General features: G+C 42.9%; 1 protein-coding gene across 1 annotated transcript in view; it reads right to left on the bottom strand.

The window, feature by feature from the left end:
- Nucleotides 1-8534: 8534 nt before the first annotated feature.
- Nucleotides 8535-18399, bottom strand: part of ADAM12 (ADAM metallopeptidase domain 12) — a gene marked incomplete at its 5' end in the record, with an annotated part of 80867 nt that continues 71002 nt past the window's right edge. Inside the window, 6 exons of the mRNA XM_009082932.1 lie at nucleotides 8535-8595; nucleotides 9169-9296; nucleotides 12797-12979; nucleotides 13538-13646; nucleotides 14502-14637; nucleotides 17673-17781. Of these exons, the coding sequence (XP_009081180.1) occupies nucleotides 8535-8595; nucleotides 9169-9296; nucleotides 12797-12979; nucleotides 13538-13646; nucleotides 14502-14637; nucleotides 17673-17781 (726 nt within the window). The remainder of the gene's footprint in view (nucleotides 8596-9168; nucleotides 9297-12796; nucleotides 12980-13537; nucleotides 13647-14501; nucleotides 14638-17672; nucleotides 17782-18399) is intronic.

Below are 18399 nucleotides of genomic sequence, written 5' to 3'. Positions count from 1 at the left end.
ACCGTGTGCCTGTCTGAGCCAGGCACAGTGGCAGTGACTGGGGTCTGCATGCCTTGGGAACACAAAGATAGTGCTCAAAAGACAGGCCTGGCTGGAAAAAGAAGCTCATTCATGTGGAGGATTTAGATAAAATTGGCTAGGGGAGCTGTAAGTCTGTCAAAAACACAGCAGAGCACAAAGAGGATACAACAAACTGAAGGATGAATGACAGGAAAAGACCCTGAAATGATAAATAGGGAATGCATGAAGGAAGGGATTGTTGGGTGTGGAAGGGCCAAGCTTGAACAGACTGTCTTGGGGAGAACTGAATAGCAAAATGTGAGAGTTGTTCATTATTTTGGGGCTGCTAAGGGGCACCCAAGTGCTCTGTGGGTGTTGCTAGCAGAGGATCTCTGAGCTCACTCACAGGCTGCAGACTGTGACTCCCTCAGCCCTGGAAACTCAAGCTTCAGAAGGTTAAAACCAGAGAAACCATATTAAATTGATTGTTCTGTAGTTTGTTATGTCTTGCTGAATGCTGGAGAATATTGGAATTGCATGCAGTCTCCCTGCTGTGGTAAATCCAGAGGATTTTCTCTCTTCAGGGCTGTTAGTTTAGGTTAATTTAGGTTAGTAATTTAAGGTAACAAGTTGAAGGTAACTGGAAAGGAAAGAATAGTCCAAAATGTCTCCAAACCACATTTTTAGGGGAAAGAATTGTAAGCACTGAATGTATTCACTGAATGAACATATTTTCCATACATTCCTAATGCACTTCAGCGTTTTGCTAGTGCTAAACCAGTCTGATTAATTTTCACAGCTCTTCCTGACCTGTGTTTTCATATAAATATGTATGCCTCGTGCAGGCTGCCTAAAAATTCTCTCAACCCATCTATTTGTTTCAGTTTCCAAGTTAATAGTCTGTACTTACTGCTAGAATCAAATTAATGGATTCTGTGTCAGCCTAATGACTCTTCATTGCATCCTTGTGTGGGCTGAGAGTAGCAACAGGAGTATTAAAGCACTTTGGTACTTGATGCCCTGTTAAAACCTTAGCTGATAGCTTAATTCCAGGCAGCAGCACCCTGGATTAGATTGGTACAGGATGGAGATTAGACCTTTCAAACAGGATTTAGGGTTGTTTTCTTCAGTGTGAGCTCCTGGGGCTCCAGAAGGAAGCACCCAGACCTGCAGTTGTTTGCTCAGGTGTTGATTAGGATTTGATTTCTGCTCAGGTATTTATTAGGATTTTCTGTCTAATGTTGGTGATTGTGTAAAGTTTTGGGTGTTATGGTTCCACTTGAGATCCGTAGTCATGACTGGGCTGTGCAGGCTGTGTTGGCTTGTGGTGTGTAATGCAATAAAGCTCTTCATCAGGTTAAAGGTATCAGTGTTACACAGCACTGGAGAACTTGTTCTGTGGCTGCTGAGAGGTGGAGGATGAACTGCTGCTAAAAATCAGATAAATGAGGTGAATGCAGCTATCACTTCCCTTTTATGAAAAGGAATATTCTGCCCTTTTTTTGCTTTTGGTACTATGAAGGACTCCTGGAGGACTGGAAGTTTTCACAGGCAGATATGAATAATCTCTCTCTACAGTTTTTCTAGTTCTGGGTTTATTTTTTTCAATGTGTTTCCTTCTCTGTTTGTTATGAGTTTTGTCTGTTTGGAGCTTGGTCAATTTGCTAGAAGTCAAGAAGAAAAAGCTAAGAGAAAAACTGCTATTTCCCAGCCCAGAGATAGATAGATAACATGTTTTTTTCCATCAAGAAAGTGAAAATATGAACATTGGATGCCAGTTAGATGCTGTAACTTGCCTGCTTCACCCCTAGTGTTCAGGTTTCTTGGTGCTTGGCCCTCATTAAGTGTGCACAGGAGAGCTCAGCCTCCTCTTCAGTGTGTTCTCCTGTATTTAAGAGCATCTGTGGGATTCACAGACACTGTTTTCTCACAGCAAAACCCAACCCCTCTTGCACACAGAGTTAGATATAAAGCAAAATAGTCAAATAAACAAACATACTTTTTGGCATTCTCCTGAGGGTATTGCAAACTGGCTTTAAGCTGCTGGAAATTAAATGCTGAATTAGGTTTTTTTCCTTCTCTACTGCTTCCTTCTCTTCTCCAAGACCTCTTTTACTTTCATGACTGTCCCTTCAGTAAACAAAAAAATTAGCATTTCTTGCCCAGCCTTGTTAATGCTCATCTTTATGTTTTCCAAGGAGAGGCTTCTTTACTTCCAATCACGAGCTGCTGGTGCAGCAAAATTTAGCTTCAGCTCTAGAAGTGAAGAATATGTTCAAGGTGTTAAGGCATCTACTATCCTTACAGAAAATTGAGATGAAATGGATATATCTTTGTAAATAATAATAACTTTAAAAAATATATATATTAGGTTTTGGTTTTCGGAATTAAAAGGTAATTTACAACTTCATGGAGCTTACAGATCACCCAGCCCCAACCCCTGCCCTGGGCAGGGACACCTCCCACCAGAGCAGGTTGCTCAAGGCTCAGCCAACCTGGCTGTGAACACTGCCAGGGTTGGGGCAGCCACAGCCTCCCTGGGCAACCTGGGACAGTGTCTCACCACCCTCACAGGGAAAAACTTTTTTCTCACATCCAACCTAGACTTTCCGTCCTTCAGATTGAACCCATTACCCCTTGTCCTATCACTGCAGTTCCTAACACAGAGTCCCTCAAGTGACATCAAGATTGCAAAGTCAGGCATTGAAAAGGCAAAATTAAAACTTCTTTTATTAAAAAAAATCCACCAACCCTCAACAGTTCCTTTCCTCTAAATATAGCATAATCTAATCTATCACATAAGCAGGCATTTATTTTTTTCCCCACAGGGTCATTCACACATAACTAATGTGAAATAAAAGGAGCAGTCTGTACACATTGCTTACATTTCCTGCAGTGGAAAGGCTCTGCAGGTAATGCTTCCCCTGCTCTTGCAAATTTGCCAGGACCTGCAGGGCACAGAGGGGGAAGCTTTTAAACTTTGCCGGCATGTGGGACCACAGCTAATTCCAGGCCATTCAGTGCCAGATGCTTCAAATCCTGAGAAGTCACCTGTCTAGGGTACTTGCCTAAAGCCAGTTCTGGCCTGGGGAGAGGGAGGTAAATTGCTTCTGTGTTGCTAAATTTCTCCTCTGTAATCACTGGAACAAAGGTGCTGTGTGAGACTTTCTGCTCGTTGCTACTCACTTTATACTCTGGAACTGCTATAGCATCTTTCTGTGCTCAGCTCCTTCCGTTTGCAGGAGAGACAGTGCAGCTAATGGCTTTTTTCCTCAATGGCTTTTCCTGCTCTATCCTTCTTTTATTTAGTAAATCTCTCCTTTTCCAATCCTGTTTAATAGAGGGAAAAATATCCTGTTAATCCCTACAGTACAACCCTCAGTAACATGCCCATGGAAGGCTCATACAAGAAAAGGGCAAACTAGTGCAAGGTGGGTTTGGGTTTTGCTATGTGTTCTTGGAACCGTGAGAATGTACACATGGAAGGATGATCTTCCCCCTTAGTGTGTTGGATTTTATGTGTCGGAAACTTTGGCAGAGTTAACCATTTGGGTAAGGAACCATTGGATAACCACCAAATATAACTAGTAATTAGTACTTATTACAGAATCACAGAATAATCAGAGTTGGAAGGACCCACAAGGATCATCTAGTCCAACTTCTGTCCCTGCACAAGACACCCCAACAATGCACCCTGTGCCTTAGAGCATTGGCCAAACACTCCCTGAGCTCTGTCAGCCTTGGGGCTGTGCCCACTGCCCTGGGGAGCTGTTCAGTGCCCAAACACCTCTGGGGGAAGAACCTTGTCCTGATATCCAACCTAACCCTCCCCTGACACAACTTCAGGCCATTGCCTTGGGTCCTGAGAGACTGAGAGTCTTTGAGAACGAGTAGATAGTTTAGCTGTTGGATTACTACATTGTGTTTGCTGCAAACACCTTTAACTGGACGTCTTGTAGAACTGCACATGTAACAAAACCAGGTGCATTGGTAGTAGCTCCATTCCTTCTTTCAGTGAAGAAATTTTCCCTACTATCCAATCTAAACCTCCTCTGGCACAACTTGAGGTTGTTTCCTCTCCTCCTGTCACTTCTGCCCTGAGACAAGAGACTGACTGACCCACACTTGGCTCCAACCTCCTGTCAGGGAGTTGGAGAGAGTGAGAAGGTCCTACCTGAGCCTCCTTTTCTCCAGACTCAGCCCCCACAGCTCCCTCAGCTGCTCCTCATGGTACTTGTGCTCCAGACCCTTCGCTAGATCCATTGCTGGTTTAAGTACATGAAAAGCTATAAATTTAGATATGTAACAATTAAGCCACATAGTAAAGGGTTAAAAATGTATTGTTCATCTTTACAGATACACATGTACCTGCAGATTGCATCAAAAAATCCCAGAGGGAAATGGAAACAAAACAAATCTGTCGTGACGGTGATGTTTAAATTTCTGAATGAATTGAATTCCAGTAGTTTAAAACTTTCTCTCAATAGTCTCTGGGTTTTTTAATGGATCTCTCTTGTAAGTGTTGTGGAGAAAGGGCATCTGCCTGTAATTTGTGGGGCATCTTTAGCTTTTGGCAATGTGTGGTCTCCTCCCCTGGGAGGATGAACTCTATGCACAAGGAGTCTGAGCATCACTGAGCTCAGCAAATGATGCTTTGCAGAAGAGCTTGTAAGATAAAGAATGAATTTGTTTACTGTTACATGGTAATTTAGAGTTAAATTGGAAAATGCTGTTATTTGATTGGAAGTTAATAAAAGAGAAAATCAGAGACTTGAATGATCAGAAGAAATCCGAATTGAAATGGAGGAAAAAAAGCTTTGGGTCTCTTTCTTCTCTGAGCTTTTGAAAAGGCTTTTAAAATATTCCATGAAATTAAAAAACATAGATCTTGCTCCTCTGATAATTGCTAGCTTTTAAAAGCAATCTAGGAATACTAAACCCAAGTGATTTGATGGGGAGAAAGATGGTAAATATGCAATTTTCTTTTTTGTTTACTGCATATTTATTCATTTTCCTTTGGTGTTTTGTACTTACTGTTCTATTGATTAGCATAATGACAGCACTGCCAGGCAGTGCTGGGGGAGAGCACACTGTGTTCCTGCCTTGCCTCTGGAAAGGAGCTTGATGAGTGTTCCAGGGGCAGGAGCTGGAATACGTGTGTGGAAGAAGGCAGAAGGGAAGAATCAGCATAAAGTCTCTCTCTCACAAAGATAAATTGAACCCTGTAAAATCCTGAGGATTTAAAGGCTGATGCATATTAATTATTAAAGGTGATTTAAAAGTTTGAGTCTGCTGAGCATGGAGGTAGAGGAATTTGTGATGACAGGACTTTAAGCCTTTGTCTTCAGCACTTTTCTGAAGCCACATGCTACAGGTGCACACACAGAGCAGCAAACGTTGAATTTCATGTGTATATGTTCCTCAGTAACTGGTTTGCTTACACTGCCCTCAAGAAGGCAAAACCATTCACCTGGTTTTCACCATGGAATTTTGCATGACATCTGCATGTCTAATCAGAAAGGTACTCATTTGGTAGGCAAACATCACAGAACCATCTACCACACACAGCCTGGGGGAAGGAAAATGCACCAACCCAAGTGTTTGATACCTCATTTGGGTGTGTGTGCCCAAAAAAGCTACAGGTCCTTTTCTGTCTGCAGGACTTTGCATCTGAATTGTACAAACGGTATTTGCTAACTGGAGGGTACCAGGTGAGATGACTGTTACATGGCACCTACATGTCTCTCTTGCTATGAAAAGAAATCACCTTGCAGTATGGCAGTAAATACCTTTTGCTGGTGTCAGGTAATGCTACTCATTTTTACAGGGTGTATGGGTTTTAAAACCCTTGTTCCAGATAGGGAATTAGGACTTTTCCTGGAAATGTCTGAGTTTAGCCATGTCTAAGATAAGACAGGAACTCTGGTAGTTGATATGTTCATGTAGTCATGTGCTTTTAACTGTGAGACTAAATTCCATGTCACTGGGTCCATGTGCTGCTTGGTTTAGAGCAGTGTTAACAGGGAATCAGTTTGGCACATGTTTATCTGCTTAGCTCACAGCTTGTTTAAATGCATTTCTCCCATGCTCTGCTCTCTCTCCAAATTGTTAAATGTATTTCTCCCATGCTCTGCTCTCTCTCTGAATTGTTAAATGCACAAAAGGTATTTTATTCAGGGTGCTCTGTTGCCTCTGGGCTCCTGCAGAAGTGTTGGATGTGCTCTCACACCCCATTCACGGTGAATGGGTGGACTTTGCCTCCCTCTGGCAGCAGCAGATGTGACACCACCAGTGTTTGTGCTGTTTGTCAGCCAGGGATGCCCCAACAGCCAAGTATTGAGCTCTTGGAGGGAGACAAGCCACTAAGGCAAGCAGGAATTTAAATCATAAACTGCACCATGCTGGGCCTGGGGACACCCAGCAGTGCCCTCATCATTCTTCTGTCCTCTTCCATGCATGACACTGGGTGTGCTGTTTTTCAGAGGGGGAGGAGGCACTCACCTGTGTGGAGAACACGTTCTCAGCATCTCCTGAGCAGCTTGGCAGTGTTGGTGTGCCCAGGCCCCAGAACAGATGGACTGTGGGCTGGTCTAGACTTGGTGTTGGTGATGTTTGCAATGACAGGGACAGGACTTGCTGCCCTGCGTGGACATTTCTGTTTTCTAGACCTGTAAGACTGCCCAGGTGGGTCATGTTGGAGTTTATACATGTGCTAAGTCTTACCTAAGCTGCTGCCATTAAATTCGGGTGTTAGAACTTCTGGTGCAGATAACACAAACTTTTTAGTCATTTAATTTCACCTGCTTTCACTACTAAGAGTCTCACCTTATGGCGTTCAGAAGTTAGCAGCAACATCCTGATACAGCATCATGACTTGTCCTTCTTAAAATGGGAGTATTCAAACGAGCAAACTGAGATCATGTGGCTGCTCCATACTGAGATGCCTCCCTCACCCCCATTCTAGAGATAAAGCTGCTATTGACAGTGAGAAATCAGTGTTTTAAGTACAAAAAGTGCATAAAAAGCATCATTTTGGTTTCACCTGCATTGCTGAGCCTAGGAGTCAGCATCCTCCTGTCGTGGTGCTTCTCCACACCTAAAGCTCTGTTGTTGCTGTTAGAGTTGCATTAAGAGTTGAAATACTTTTATGAAGCATTTCCTTTGCTATTCAGCAACAAACTGGGCTGGTTTGGTTAGTTAATCAATGAACATGAGGGTTCTGCTGCTACCATGGGGAATAACAGGGAAAATTCAATGCAATTACACTTACTGCAACGAGATCCAAGTTTCTATCAATGCTTTTATTTTTGCTTAAGGAAACAAAAACTACAAGCAATGAGGAAACTAACCTATAAAGGTAATAGTTCCTTCTCCCTCTCTTTCAACTGATAATTGCCAAGTGTTGTTAGTACAGCACAGATGAAACAACTGTGTTCTGAGAAGGTTCAGGAGAGATCACGTGTAATGCTACCACATAGCAGAGATGAACTTCTTGTCCCTTGTCTTAGGATAACCAAAGTCTATGTATTAAAATACACATATTGATTTGGAAATGCAGAAACCCAGAGCAACATTTTAGAAGTTAAATACAAAACAGTAGTAAATATGCAAAGTACAGTTGATAAGCAGAGCAGTGAGGCAAAAGAAATAAGTATAATAGTTGATTCTTAATTGTTTGCAATGCTTGACTTCTTCCCCCCACCCCCGTGTGTGATGTACTCTCAGTCTCATCAGGACAGTGATGCAACACAGTGAGATGCTTGAATCTAACTACCAAAGCACCAAAAAGGAGATGACACTGGGAGGGCTGATATCTGCCTTGGTATGTACTAACCAGGTGGTGTCTGAGAAAAATGAGGTTAAAAACATACAGTTATATGATATACAGTACTTCTTCAGTCTGAGAACTTGTGCCAAGTGGATCCGTCCTCCTTCAGCACAGGTTTCACAATGATTTCAAACAGTAACATGAACACTGAAATTACAGTACAGCTGCTAACACAGAGATCCTTTGGTTAAATACATCTGTGTGCAGATATCAGACATTTCACCATGTTCCAGGAGAGGGTTTTTTCCTTTCTACCCTTCAACAGTTTGTTAGGAACCACTGAGATTGAATTGTTTACACTTTTACTTTATCCATGAGCATCAGCACTCCTTAAGGAATAGATCAAGACTAAAAAACTCTACCTAAGGACCAATAGAGCAGAATTATTCAAGTTCAGTGAAATAGTACAAAAAAAAAAGGCTTCCTTTTTAGGAAAAACTCAGCCATGGTAAAAATATCTACTACAGTGCACTGCACTGTAATAAATATTCAACATAAATTAATAATTTACAAGTACCTGAGCAAGTATACAGAGCACCATAGCACAGCACAGCACCAAAGGCAGTAGCTCAGAATCCTTAACAATAATGCTGTTTTAAACATTAAAAGTTCTAAGTATTGTCATAGAAATGAACTCCAGCTGGAGCTGAAAGATAGTGCAAACTTCTGTCTTCACTTCTGGAAAGAAAGGAGTCTTGTTTTCTAGTCATTTCACATCAGCAGTGTGGCTGGGCCTGGATCCCTGGGGTGGGTGTTTGGGAGCAGGTCTGGTGGGAAGAAAGGGAAAAGCAAATTGTTACTTAAACTCTTTATGTCCTTGAGTGCTTATCTATTTTGTACCTGTTCAAAGATCATAGAATCACAGAATCAACCAGGTTGGAAAAGACCTCCAAGATCAAGTCCAACCCTACCGTGGTTACTAGACCACGGCACTAAGTGCCACATCCAGTCTCGGCTTGAAAACCTCCAGGGATGGTGAATCCACCACCTCCCTGGGCAGCACATTCCAATGCCTGAGCACTCTCTCTGTAAAAAATCTCTTCCTAATATCCAACCTAACCCTCCCCTGGCAGAGCTTGAGTCTGTGCCCTCTTGTCCTGCTGCTGGTTGCCTGGGAGAAGAGACCAACCCCCACCTGACTCCAACCTCTTACACTTCTATGAAGTCAGAGCAGCTGTGCTGATGCTCTGCCAGGGAGGACCAGTCCCACAACATGTGCTTGTGCATGAGCAGATAGAAAATGGTTGTGGAGCTCTCAGCAATAGTCACTCCAGACATTTCAGACATGTCCTTGAGTGAAGAGCTGTGTAAATGAAGGTATTTGGATGAGGAGAACTAACCTTAGAGGAGTGACATGAGGCTGAGCCTTTGTGTGTCCTGGCACTGCTGTGCACACACTGTGGTAACGTGCTCGGGTCAGAGGGTCTGCTGGGAGAGGCTTCTGAGGAGGGTTGGGTTTGGGGGGGTCCTGGTAGAAAACAGAAGGTCATACTAGTGACATGAAAACCTTAACATAGGAACAAATGGGGTAAATTCATAGAATCACAGAATGCTTTGGGTTGGGAGGGACCTGAAAGCTCATCTCATCCCACCCCCTCCCCTGGCAGGGACACCTCCCACCAGCCCAGGGTGCTCCAAGCCCCATCCAACCTGGCCTGGAACACTCCCAGGGATGGAGCAGCCACAGCTTCTCTGGGCAACGTGTGCCAGTGCCTCAGCACCCTCAGAGGGAAGAATTCCTTCCTAATGTCTCATATGAACCAAAATAGAAAATAATTTAGAATCATTTGTGACCATATACATTTAAATTAGTAAATGCTAACTTATTTTTAATAAACACGCACTCATATTTTAAAGCAAAGGCTTAATACTATATTTTAATGATTTTAGAATCATCAAGGCTGGAAGAGACCTCTAAATGCATCAAGTCCAACCATTAACCTGCCACTGCTGTAACCCCTAAACCAGATCCTCCAGCATCAGATCCAGACACCTCTGAAACACCTCCAGGGATGGTGACTCCACCACCTCCCTGGGCAACCTATTCCCATTCCTGAAATGCCTTGTTTCCTTTGATTCCTTACTCTAGAAATACAGGGTGCATCTCTACTGGAGCCAGAGATAACTGGTGGAGATGCAAACAACAAAGATTGAACATAAAACATTGTAAAAGTAGTTCTACAGTAAGATGGAAATGCTAGAAATGACTTTAAAATGGAAATTGAGATGACCACAAAACCAAACTGCTCCAGTCTGGTTTGAATTGGTAGCAGCTGTGGGATTGTTTTTGGAGATGCTGCTGTGCCCTCACTCTGTGGTATTAAAGGCTCCATTAATAAAGAACAGAATCATCTGCTGTCAGGCATGAGCTGATGTCTCTCCTGGGTGGTCCTTGGAGCTCTGCAAATATGGTAACATGTCTATTTGTGGTCTTCATCACAAAGAGCTGGGATGGATTACGTGGCTTGCTCAGGGCACACAAACACTCCCCAATACACCCCAAAACTCACTTCTTTGAGCTCACAGCCAAGATTTTCCCAAGGAATTTTATTCCTTATGTTCAGTTTGCCATAACTATCATTAGTGAAGTTAACCAAAGGGAAAAGCTGAGCTTACAAGCATCATCTGGTTAAAAGATCCTTTGAAAGATGTAATCAAACCAAGCACAAATTGCTCATGAATAAAGTACAACTCTTCATTATTTGTTTTGAGCATCCCTTTGTTTTCCTCCTTTTCATGGCAAATGTTAGTTCTTTCAGGAAGGAAATGCAGGTTGACTATCCAGAGGCATCTTGATAAGGAGGAAAACAGGTAATCTTAAGTAAATGTCACATATTGTCATTTCAAGTTTACCACAAACTACACCCTGAAGTTGCATGTAATGTCCATCTTACTTTTATCTCTGCAGAACAAGTACTTGAGCAAATCAGAAACAGCAAAATGAAAAAGTAATCCTATTTTAACTTATTGTTACAGCCAAATCTGTTATTCAGTATAAGCACTAGTCTTGACTATCACTCAGAACTTCCAGGGGAGCATTCCTCAATCTGGTTAGATGAGAAGATAATTTGTGTTAGCCCTCAGTGTCTGCAGCCAGGCCGGGGTGTCGCAGGAGAGCTGTTCCCAGTGGCAGAAGGAGCAGAAGCTGAGCCCAGCTCAGTTTTACTGGGGGACAAGTAAACCCACAAAGCTGCTTTTCCTGCAACAAGGATGAGCTGTAAAATATAAGCTGTGTTTTGGTAATAAGATGATGACAGTATCAGAGGCAGTCTGTCTGATATAAAAAGTAGCTGTTTCTGACAATGTTGAGGTTATGGACATAATTTTGCAAGAAGTCATTCTTGCTTATTCTCTAGGTTGCCTTGATCTGATTCCATTTGTCCTACTTGTGTTTCATGCAGCAACTGAATATTGTGACATTTTGCTTGATGGAATAACTGTCATAATTAGTTGGAGCTTCCAAACCGAAGAGTTTTTTTGCTCCATTGGAGCTAAAGACAAGCAACACAAACCAACACTACTTCAGATTCCCCATGACATTGATCCTAGAAAGAATCAGTATTTCCCATTCTGTTGAAGTGAAAATGACTAGCAACATGGAAAAGGGAAGAAGAAAAAGCTTAAATATTTTGAAAGCAGTGAATAAACTGGCCACACTTGTAAATCTCGGTCTAACCTGAGAGATTCAACGTTCAGACTTAGAAAACATCAAAACTAGATACAGCTGATTTGCTGTCACAATACATAAACAGCTTGTCCTGGCTGCTCAGCACTGCCCATAGAGTCACAGAGTGGTTTGGTTTGGAAGGGACCTTAAAAACCACCTAGTCCCACCCCCTGCCATGGGCAGGGACACCTCCCACCAGCCCAGGTTGCTCCAAGCCCCATCCAACCTGGGCTGGAACACTCCTAGGGCTGGGGCAGCCACAGCTTCTCTGGGCACCCTGACAACATCTCTGGGCAATGTGTCTCATCCCTGTTTGTCTCTCTGCTATTTTTCCAACCCCTTTTCAAAGCACTGCAGTTCAGCATTGTGTCTCATGGCTGTATCCTCCTATCCATCCCTGGGAAAGCATCTCAGAGCAGCTCACAGGGTTCCTGCTGTCCCTGCACACCCCAGCCAGGCTCAGGTAGGCACAGTCACTCCAGACACAGCTCTTCTGAGTCTGGATTTGCAGTATGTGCATCTAGATCAACATGATACTCGTTTAAGACAGCCTGGTGTTAACAACATTCACTTCATTTAAATCTTGTACCACATCCAGCAGAGCTTAATGCCTACAAACCAGGAATATCTGAGTGCCTGGTTCCTTTGCTTAGGAACAGCCACGCTACAAATGCAACCAGTGACAAGCGAAGGGGCTGTTTAATATAGACAACTGTACAGACAACTTCATCTCTCCTGGCTATCGCCCTGAGATGCAGCCAAAAAAAGAGGGTTACCATCTCCATTAAACTCTGCAATGAGAGGTATGTCTAGGTGAAATAGTGTGGGTAATTACCACTCTGCTTTTCAGATCTGTTCCCTGGCAAACCAGAATGCAGTTCACACACCCCTTGGCAGAGTGGAAGCACATCAAGCTGATAAACCTTTTGCTCTTGCACAACACATCTGCACCTCGACTTCCTCAACTCCATCACTGGATTTGGCACCTTGCTAGCAAAACAAACAGTTTCTCCTCAGGTGGGACAGCTGGAAAGATGAGCCTGTGTTTGCCTGTAATATGGAGCTTGCTTGTGCTGTTGTGTCTTTGGAGTGGCGAAGAGAGACTTCAGGATCCTAAATTTTAGGATCACAGCCCCAGCTGGCATAAAGCAATATATCCACACAGCATTTTTAAACTCATACAAAGTATAAAGGAAATGTTGTGGAAAAGAGCAGCATGAAAGATGAGATAACACTTCATTTCTCCTCACCATGTGCAGATACTCACAGTAAATATTAAGTGGAAGAAAATCAATGGTTACCTGGGAGAACCTCAGCAAAGGGTTAGCTGGTAAGGGTCTTTCAGGGCCAGCTTGGTGGCATGGCAGCTGGGGAAGGGGTGGCAGGACTCGCTGTGGTGTTTTGAGTTGTGGCAGGTCCTGTGTCTTCACAGGGTTACTGATGTCGATGATCTGATATGGCAGTGGTCGTCGTGGACCTTCTCTCTGTGAGCAAACAGCCAACCAAAGGTCATAACTCATAGAGTTGAGGTAGAATCACAGACTGGTTTGAGTTGGAAGGGTTCTTAAAGTTCTTGTTCCACCCCCTGCCATGGGCAGGGACACCTCCCACTAGCCCAGGTTGATCCAGTCCCATCCAACCTGACCTGTTGCTACTTTAAAATCCATGTCATCATCCCCTTGCTTTTCTGTTCTGTTTTGCTTTCATCTACCTTCAACTCCTCTGCAACCAGAGAAGCAATGAACCACCTCCAGAGTTCTGCTTGAGCACTAATCCTCCCCATTCAGATGTTCTGATGTAAGAACTAGCTCTGTCCTAGAGATAAAACTATTTCTTTTCTGCACTTGACATCTCCACCTTGGAAGCCATAAATGAATTCAAATGAAGTCAGACTTGGAAGTCATAAATGAATTTGAAACCTACATCTTCTCCCATTTTACTCACTGTTCTACATGACATTAAGTTAATGCAACAAATTTAAATGATATCTGAAGTATATAATACGTGTTTTCCCCCCTTTTTTAAACCCTTTAGGGACTCACTTTTTGTATGGTTGTATTTTGTGGTTTCATGATGAGATTTTTCCTGAGAGAGGTGGTGTGAACATGATGAGGCTCAGATGAACTGGAAGGTCTTGCTGGACTCACAGACCTGCAACACAAATATGTATTTGTTGAACACAACATTCTGCTTGATAACATTCCTTTAACCATTAGCCTCTTTTCAGAATGAGATTTTGCAAGGAATTTCTGACTTGTTATAGTAAACAAGGGAAGTAAAATTGTCTTGTGCTCCTGCAAGAATGAAAATAAATATTGATTTTTTGGAAGCCAGCAGTCTGTTAAATTAGCTTCTGCAATCTGTGGAAATGCAGCTTTGTTACACCCAAGAGACTATTCTAATGAATCTAACATTTAAACAGTAATGACCTCAAATATGAAAGTTTCAGCTCACTTGACTGAGTTTAGAAAAAAGGCCACGCAATGGAATGAAACTATTGCAAGCAAATGAAAATAAAGGTAATACTTCCATCCCTGCTTCATTTTTGCATCCCGAAAGGAAAGAGGGATAGAGTCAAACCAATGCCTACATTATTTACTGACAATCAAGGAAATTAAACCAGGGAAAACATTGCCTTTAATGCTTGGTGAGTGTTTTTGACAAGGCTGTTCTTTCTAGCATGTTCACAGTGTTTTTTGATGAATGCCAAGATGAGAATTGCTGTGCTAGAATCACAGAACCATCAAGGATGGAGGAGACATCTAAGATCATCGAGTCCAACCTCTAACCTGTCACAGCTGTAACTCCTAAACCAGATCCTCCAGCACCAGGTCCAGACACCTCCTAAACACCTCCAGGGATGGTGACTCCACCACCTCCTTGGGCAATATCCCAGTGCCTGAACACTCTCACAGGGAAAACATTTCTCCTAACATCTAATTCATTGTGTTCATTGCTTCTTTCCTTTCATACCTATTAGAGTATAATTAGGGCAAATGACCATACCTTAATTTCTCTATTGTTGTCTTCTTACTTGTAAACAACCATCTCATGAAAGTCTTCCTTTTCAGGTACATGATTGATCCAGCAAAGATAAGGCACAGGATGGTTATCAACACTCCTATGGTCAAACTCTTATTATCTGCAAGAAAACACACGGAGTTAACTTCTTCCAAGAGCCTTTACTGAAATGTGTTGTAGGTAGGTATACAGAGCAGGACAGTGCTGCCTGGCCTGGCTTCCTACCTGCAGTGCAGGTGGAGTGAACAAACTGTGAATTAAAGACTAATAAACTTATTTCTTTTAGGCTGATGATTGAATTATGGCCTGGTTTAAAGTTATTTCTTTAACACTGGGGAAAAGTTGGTTAAAATATGACATTGTAGGTTCCTTCCAGCTGTTCTATTTTATTCTATTCCAGGGAAATATCTGTGTCCAAAGATGAACATCTCCATGTACTCTCTCCCTCCATGTGTCCAGGTCCTGCTTGGGTTGTCACCTGCAAATGGGGCCATGAGGTGTATGTCCTGCTGGCCTCATCTACAGGGTGTGCTGTGCAATTCCACCTAGCATTTCCTTCATGGACTGCCAGGGTGGGAGGGGGAGTGAGGCTATGAGAGGGAGAGAAAAGGGTCAGAAACACCAAGATCATGGTTTGCTGAAGTTCAGACTTGTACATATTCCTCCCTCAGGCACAAACAGTGAGCTCAGCTCCTTTATAACCAGGTTTCAAGGGTTTCGTTGTGCTCTAACACTGGGCAAACAGTCTGAGATCTGGATTGCTGGGGTCCAGCCCAGATGCTGTCAAGTCAAATCTGGAGGCAAGTGAGGAGCTGAAGGAAAGGCTTCAGCAGCAGAGTTCTGTGCTCTCGGAGGGATGATCTGCTTAGCAAGGGGCTGCAGCCTGCTGGATCTCTTCCAGGTCTGAGTGCTTTAAGCTGCTCTAAGTGCCTTGCTGGGACCTGAACGAGGCACAATAGTGAGATGAACCCTGACTGGATGACTTGCAGCTGAAAGAGAGCCTTATTTTTAGGAAGAGGTAAGCAGCAGCTCTGATGGTTATGGATATGTGATATGATCATAGCCTGGAGGAGAGGATGTTGTGATTCTTCAGGGCTGCTGGCCTAAAAAAGGCTCACTCCCACAGCAGGGGAAACTTCTTTGATCTTTGCTCTGGTAACCTATCCATCACCACTGTCTCTGTCTTATCCCAATGGATTCCCAGCCAGCTGGATCTCATCCATGGGCCTGAGCTCACTGGGATGATGGGAACAGAGTCAGCACTGACTGGGCTAGATGTGGGGTTTGATGGGGACCTCACAGCACTGTAGAATCACAGAGCCTTTGAGGCTGGAAAAGACCTCTAAGATCACCAAGTCCACCCATCTAATGATCAAAGTAGCAAATTCCAAATAATAAATACCTCACTTAGCTAGGAGTTTGGAAGTTAAATAATTAACTTCTCTACCGAACAACTGAATAGTTAAGACTTCTTTGTAAGGAAAGTATAGTGTCACACACATAGATTAGTTTTATGTCAGCTGGGGAAAATCCATGTGTCAACTACAGGAAATTCCTCTAGAAATTTCCATAGTTGTGTATTCACTGTTCATTATTGAATGGAGCACTGGCTTTGGAGAAAAGTGATGAAACTAAAACACTGTATTAAACTAATGTTGAAACAATTTTCTCTTAAATTGAAGTGTTGCCTTCCAAATGCAATAATTATCAAAGGTGTCCTATATTTGTCTTCTCCAGTTAGTGTTGTCTCTGCAGCACATTATTATAGTGTATTTTATAACCCCTTTCATGTTCAGCTTTCAGGTAAGCTGAAAAAGGACCATAATGCTATATAGAAAACCTTGAAAGGAAACATTTAACACAAGTAATGACCCTTGTTCAGTGCCTGACTGTGCTTTCTTTGCTGTATTTGAAAACAAAACCTTTCAGTAGTGAAGTCATAATGTGAAGGTTTGTCATGGAAATGCTCATGATGTCATCAATCCAGTCTGACAACTCACTGCAGCATGGAGATGGAGAGAAGAGAATCCATTTGGGTGTAGAATAGCATCATTCATATGAAAACAGACACTGTTTAGCTGTGTGAGTAGATTGGTTTGTGCTGTCACGTGCTCAGACATCAATCAGAAACAGCTCTGTGGAGGTCACTAAAGTTTCAGCACTCTGGGGGAAAATTGGCCTGTGATTATCAAATCCTATAAAATTAAGAGTGTGTAGAAATAATTCTTTCTGAGGCTGGCCAAAGTGAAGCAATATGCTACAGCCAATGTTCTGCAGACCAAACAGGAAAATTGGAGTACAAATTAGAGAAAATTCATGTCTACTACTGTCATAGGTGAGGGCAACGTCTGGTCAATATTTGGAAGCTGTCCATGAAAGGTAGTTTTAATCTGATGCAGCCAGAAATCTGCTGTTTTCCACACTCTGACAGAAGAACAATATCAATTCTATTTATGCCTTTTGATTATGCAATAATTTTGCATTTATAATCACTGCAATACCCACTCCAGCTCTTCATTACACACATAACTATAGGAGCAGGTTGTGTGTACAATAAGGTATTTTCATCCCAATGTTTAAAATTCAGAGTTCAAATTTCCATCCAGTGTTCACAGCCAGGTTGGCTGAGCCTTGAGCAACCTGCTCTGGTGGGAGGTGTCCCTGCCCAGGGCAGGGGGTTGGGACTGGATGATCTCTGAGGTCCATCCCAACCCTTTAACATCCTATGATGTATTCAAGTGGAGAATCCTGGGGCTTGGCATATTTCAAGGTGAATCCAAGAGTGCTGCAATGTTCAACCACAGCAACAGGATTAGCTCAAGTGTGGGAGTTAGTTAGCTCCTCATCCCTGGCTTAAATCAATACTACTTCCTACTTATTGCAGTCAGCTACTAAACTTGACCATGCATCTTGAAAAAAGGCAAAGAAAAGATCCCACCAGGCCCACTCTGCCTTTAGTTATGCAAGAAAACTGATGCCCTCAGCCTTCCTTGGGTTTGCTGCCTAAATTTCCAAACTGGTGCTAACACATTTGGCTGAAGCCATTTGATTTACTGACTTATTTCTGATCTTTCAAGCTCATTGCTTACAAGATGACACTCTGTACTACCACTCTTTATCATGGAAACAACAGGTAAAGGCTGAATTACTACTGACCTGCTTGTCTAATGGGCCCACTGTCCACACTGCCACCAAAGCCTGGCTTGTCACAGAAGGGGGGAGCCCAGTCAGCCTCACAGTGACAGTTCTTCTTGTTGTTGCAGACCTGCAAAACAAGACAAATGGCTTAACAGCAAAGGGATTAGCCTATCCATCTGAGAGCAGCCTTGGCTGATAAGGGCTGCTAATCAGACAATGACACATCTGAGAGGAATAAAACTTAGAGAAGAAAAGAGATGTGTTGGTATCTGCCTATTGGCATCACTCAGGTGGCATAGAGCAACTCGGAGCGCAAAACACCACAGAGTGACAGGGATCCTAAAAAACATGATTTATTTGGCAGGTAATCGTTGCCCCAGCTGACAACTTCAATAATACAAGGATAATCAGATGCCTCATGTCTTATTCTCTTATCCTCTCTTTGCTTCCAGCAGCAACATGATCTGCCTTCTAACTTCTGTTCCTTCCACCCTCACAGGAGCAGGAGCCTCTCTGTGTTGCTGAGGCTGTGAAGCTGTGTCAGCCCACTTGAACTCTCCTATCCATCAAGGGCTTGCACTAAGCTATGCACTGATTTTGCCACTCAGATGAACCAGGTGCTGGAGGAACATGTGAAACTGGAATCAGAGCTGAGGAAACCCTGAGGGAGCTTTGCTATCACACCTGTACTGCCTATAAAGATACAGTCCTCAGTGTTCTGGTGGGTTTAGTCTGAGTTAAGAAA

Source organism: Acanthisitta chloris, unplaced genomic scaffold (assembly GCF_000695815.1).
Source record: "Acanthisitta chloris isolate BGI_N310 unplaced genomic scaffold, ASM69581v1 scaffold6479, whole genome shotgun sequence".
NCBI lineage: Eukaryota > Metazoa > Chordata > Aves > Passeriformes > Acanthisittidae > Acanthisitta > Acanthisitta chloris.
This window is presented reverse-complemented; position numbering and strand designations above follow the sequence as displayed.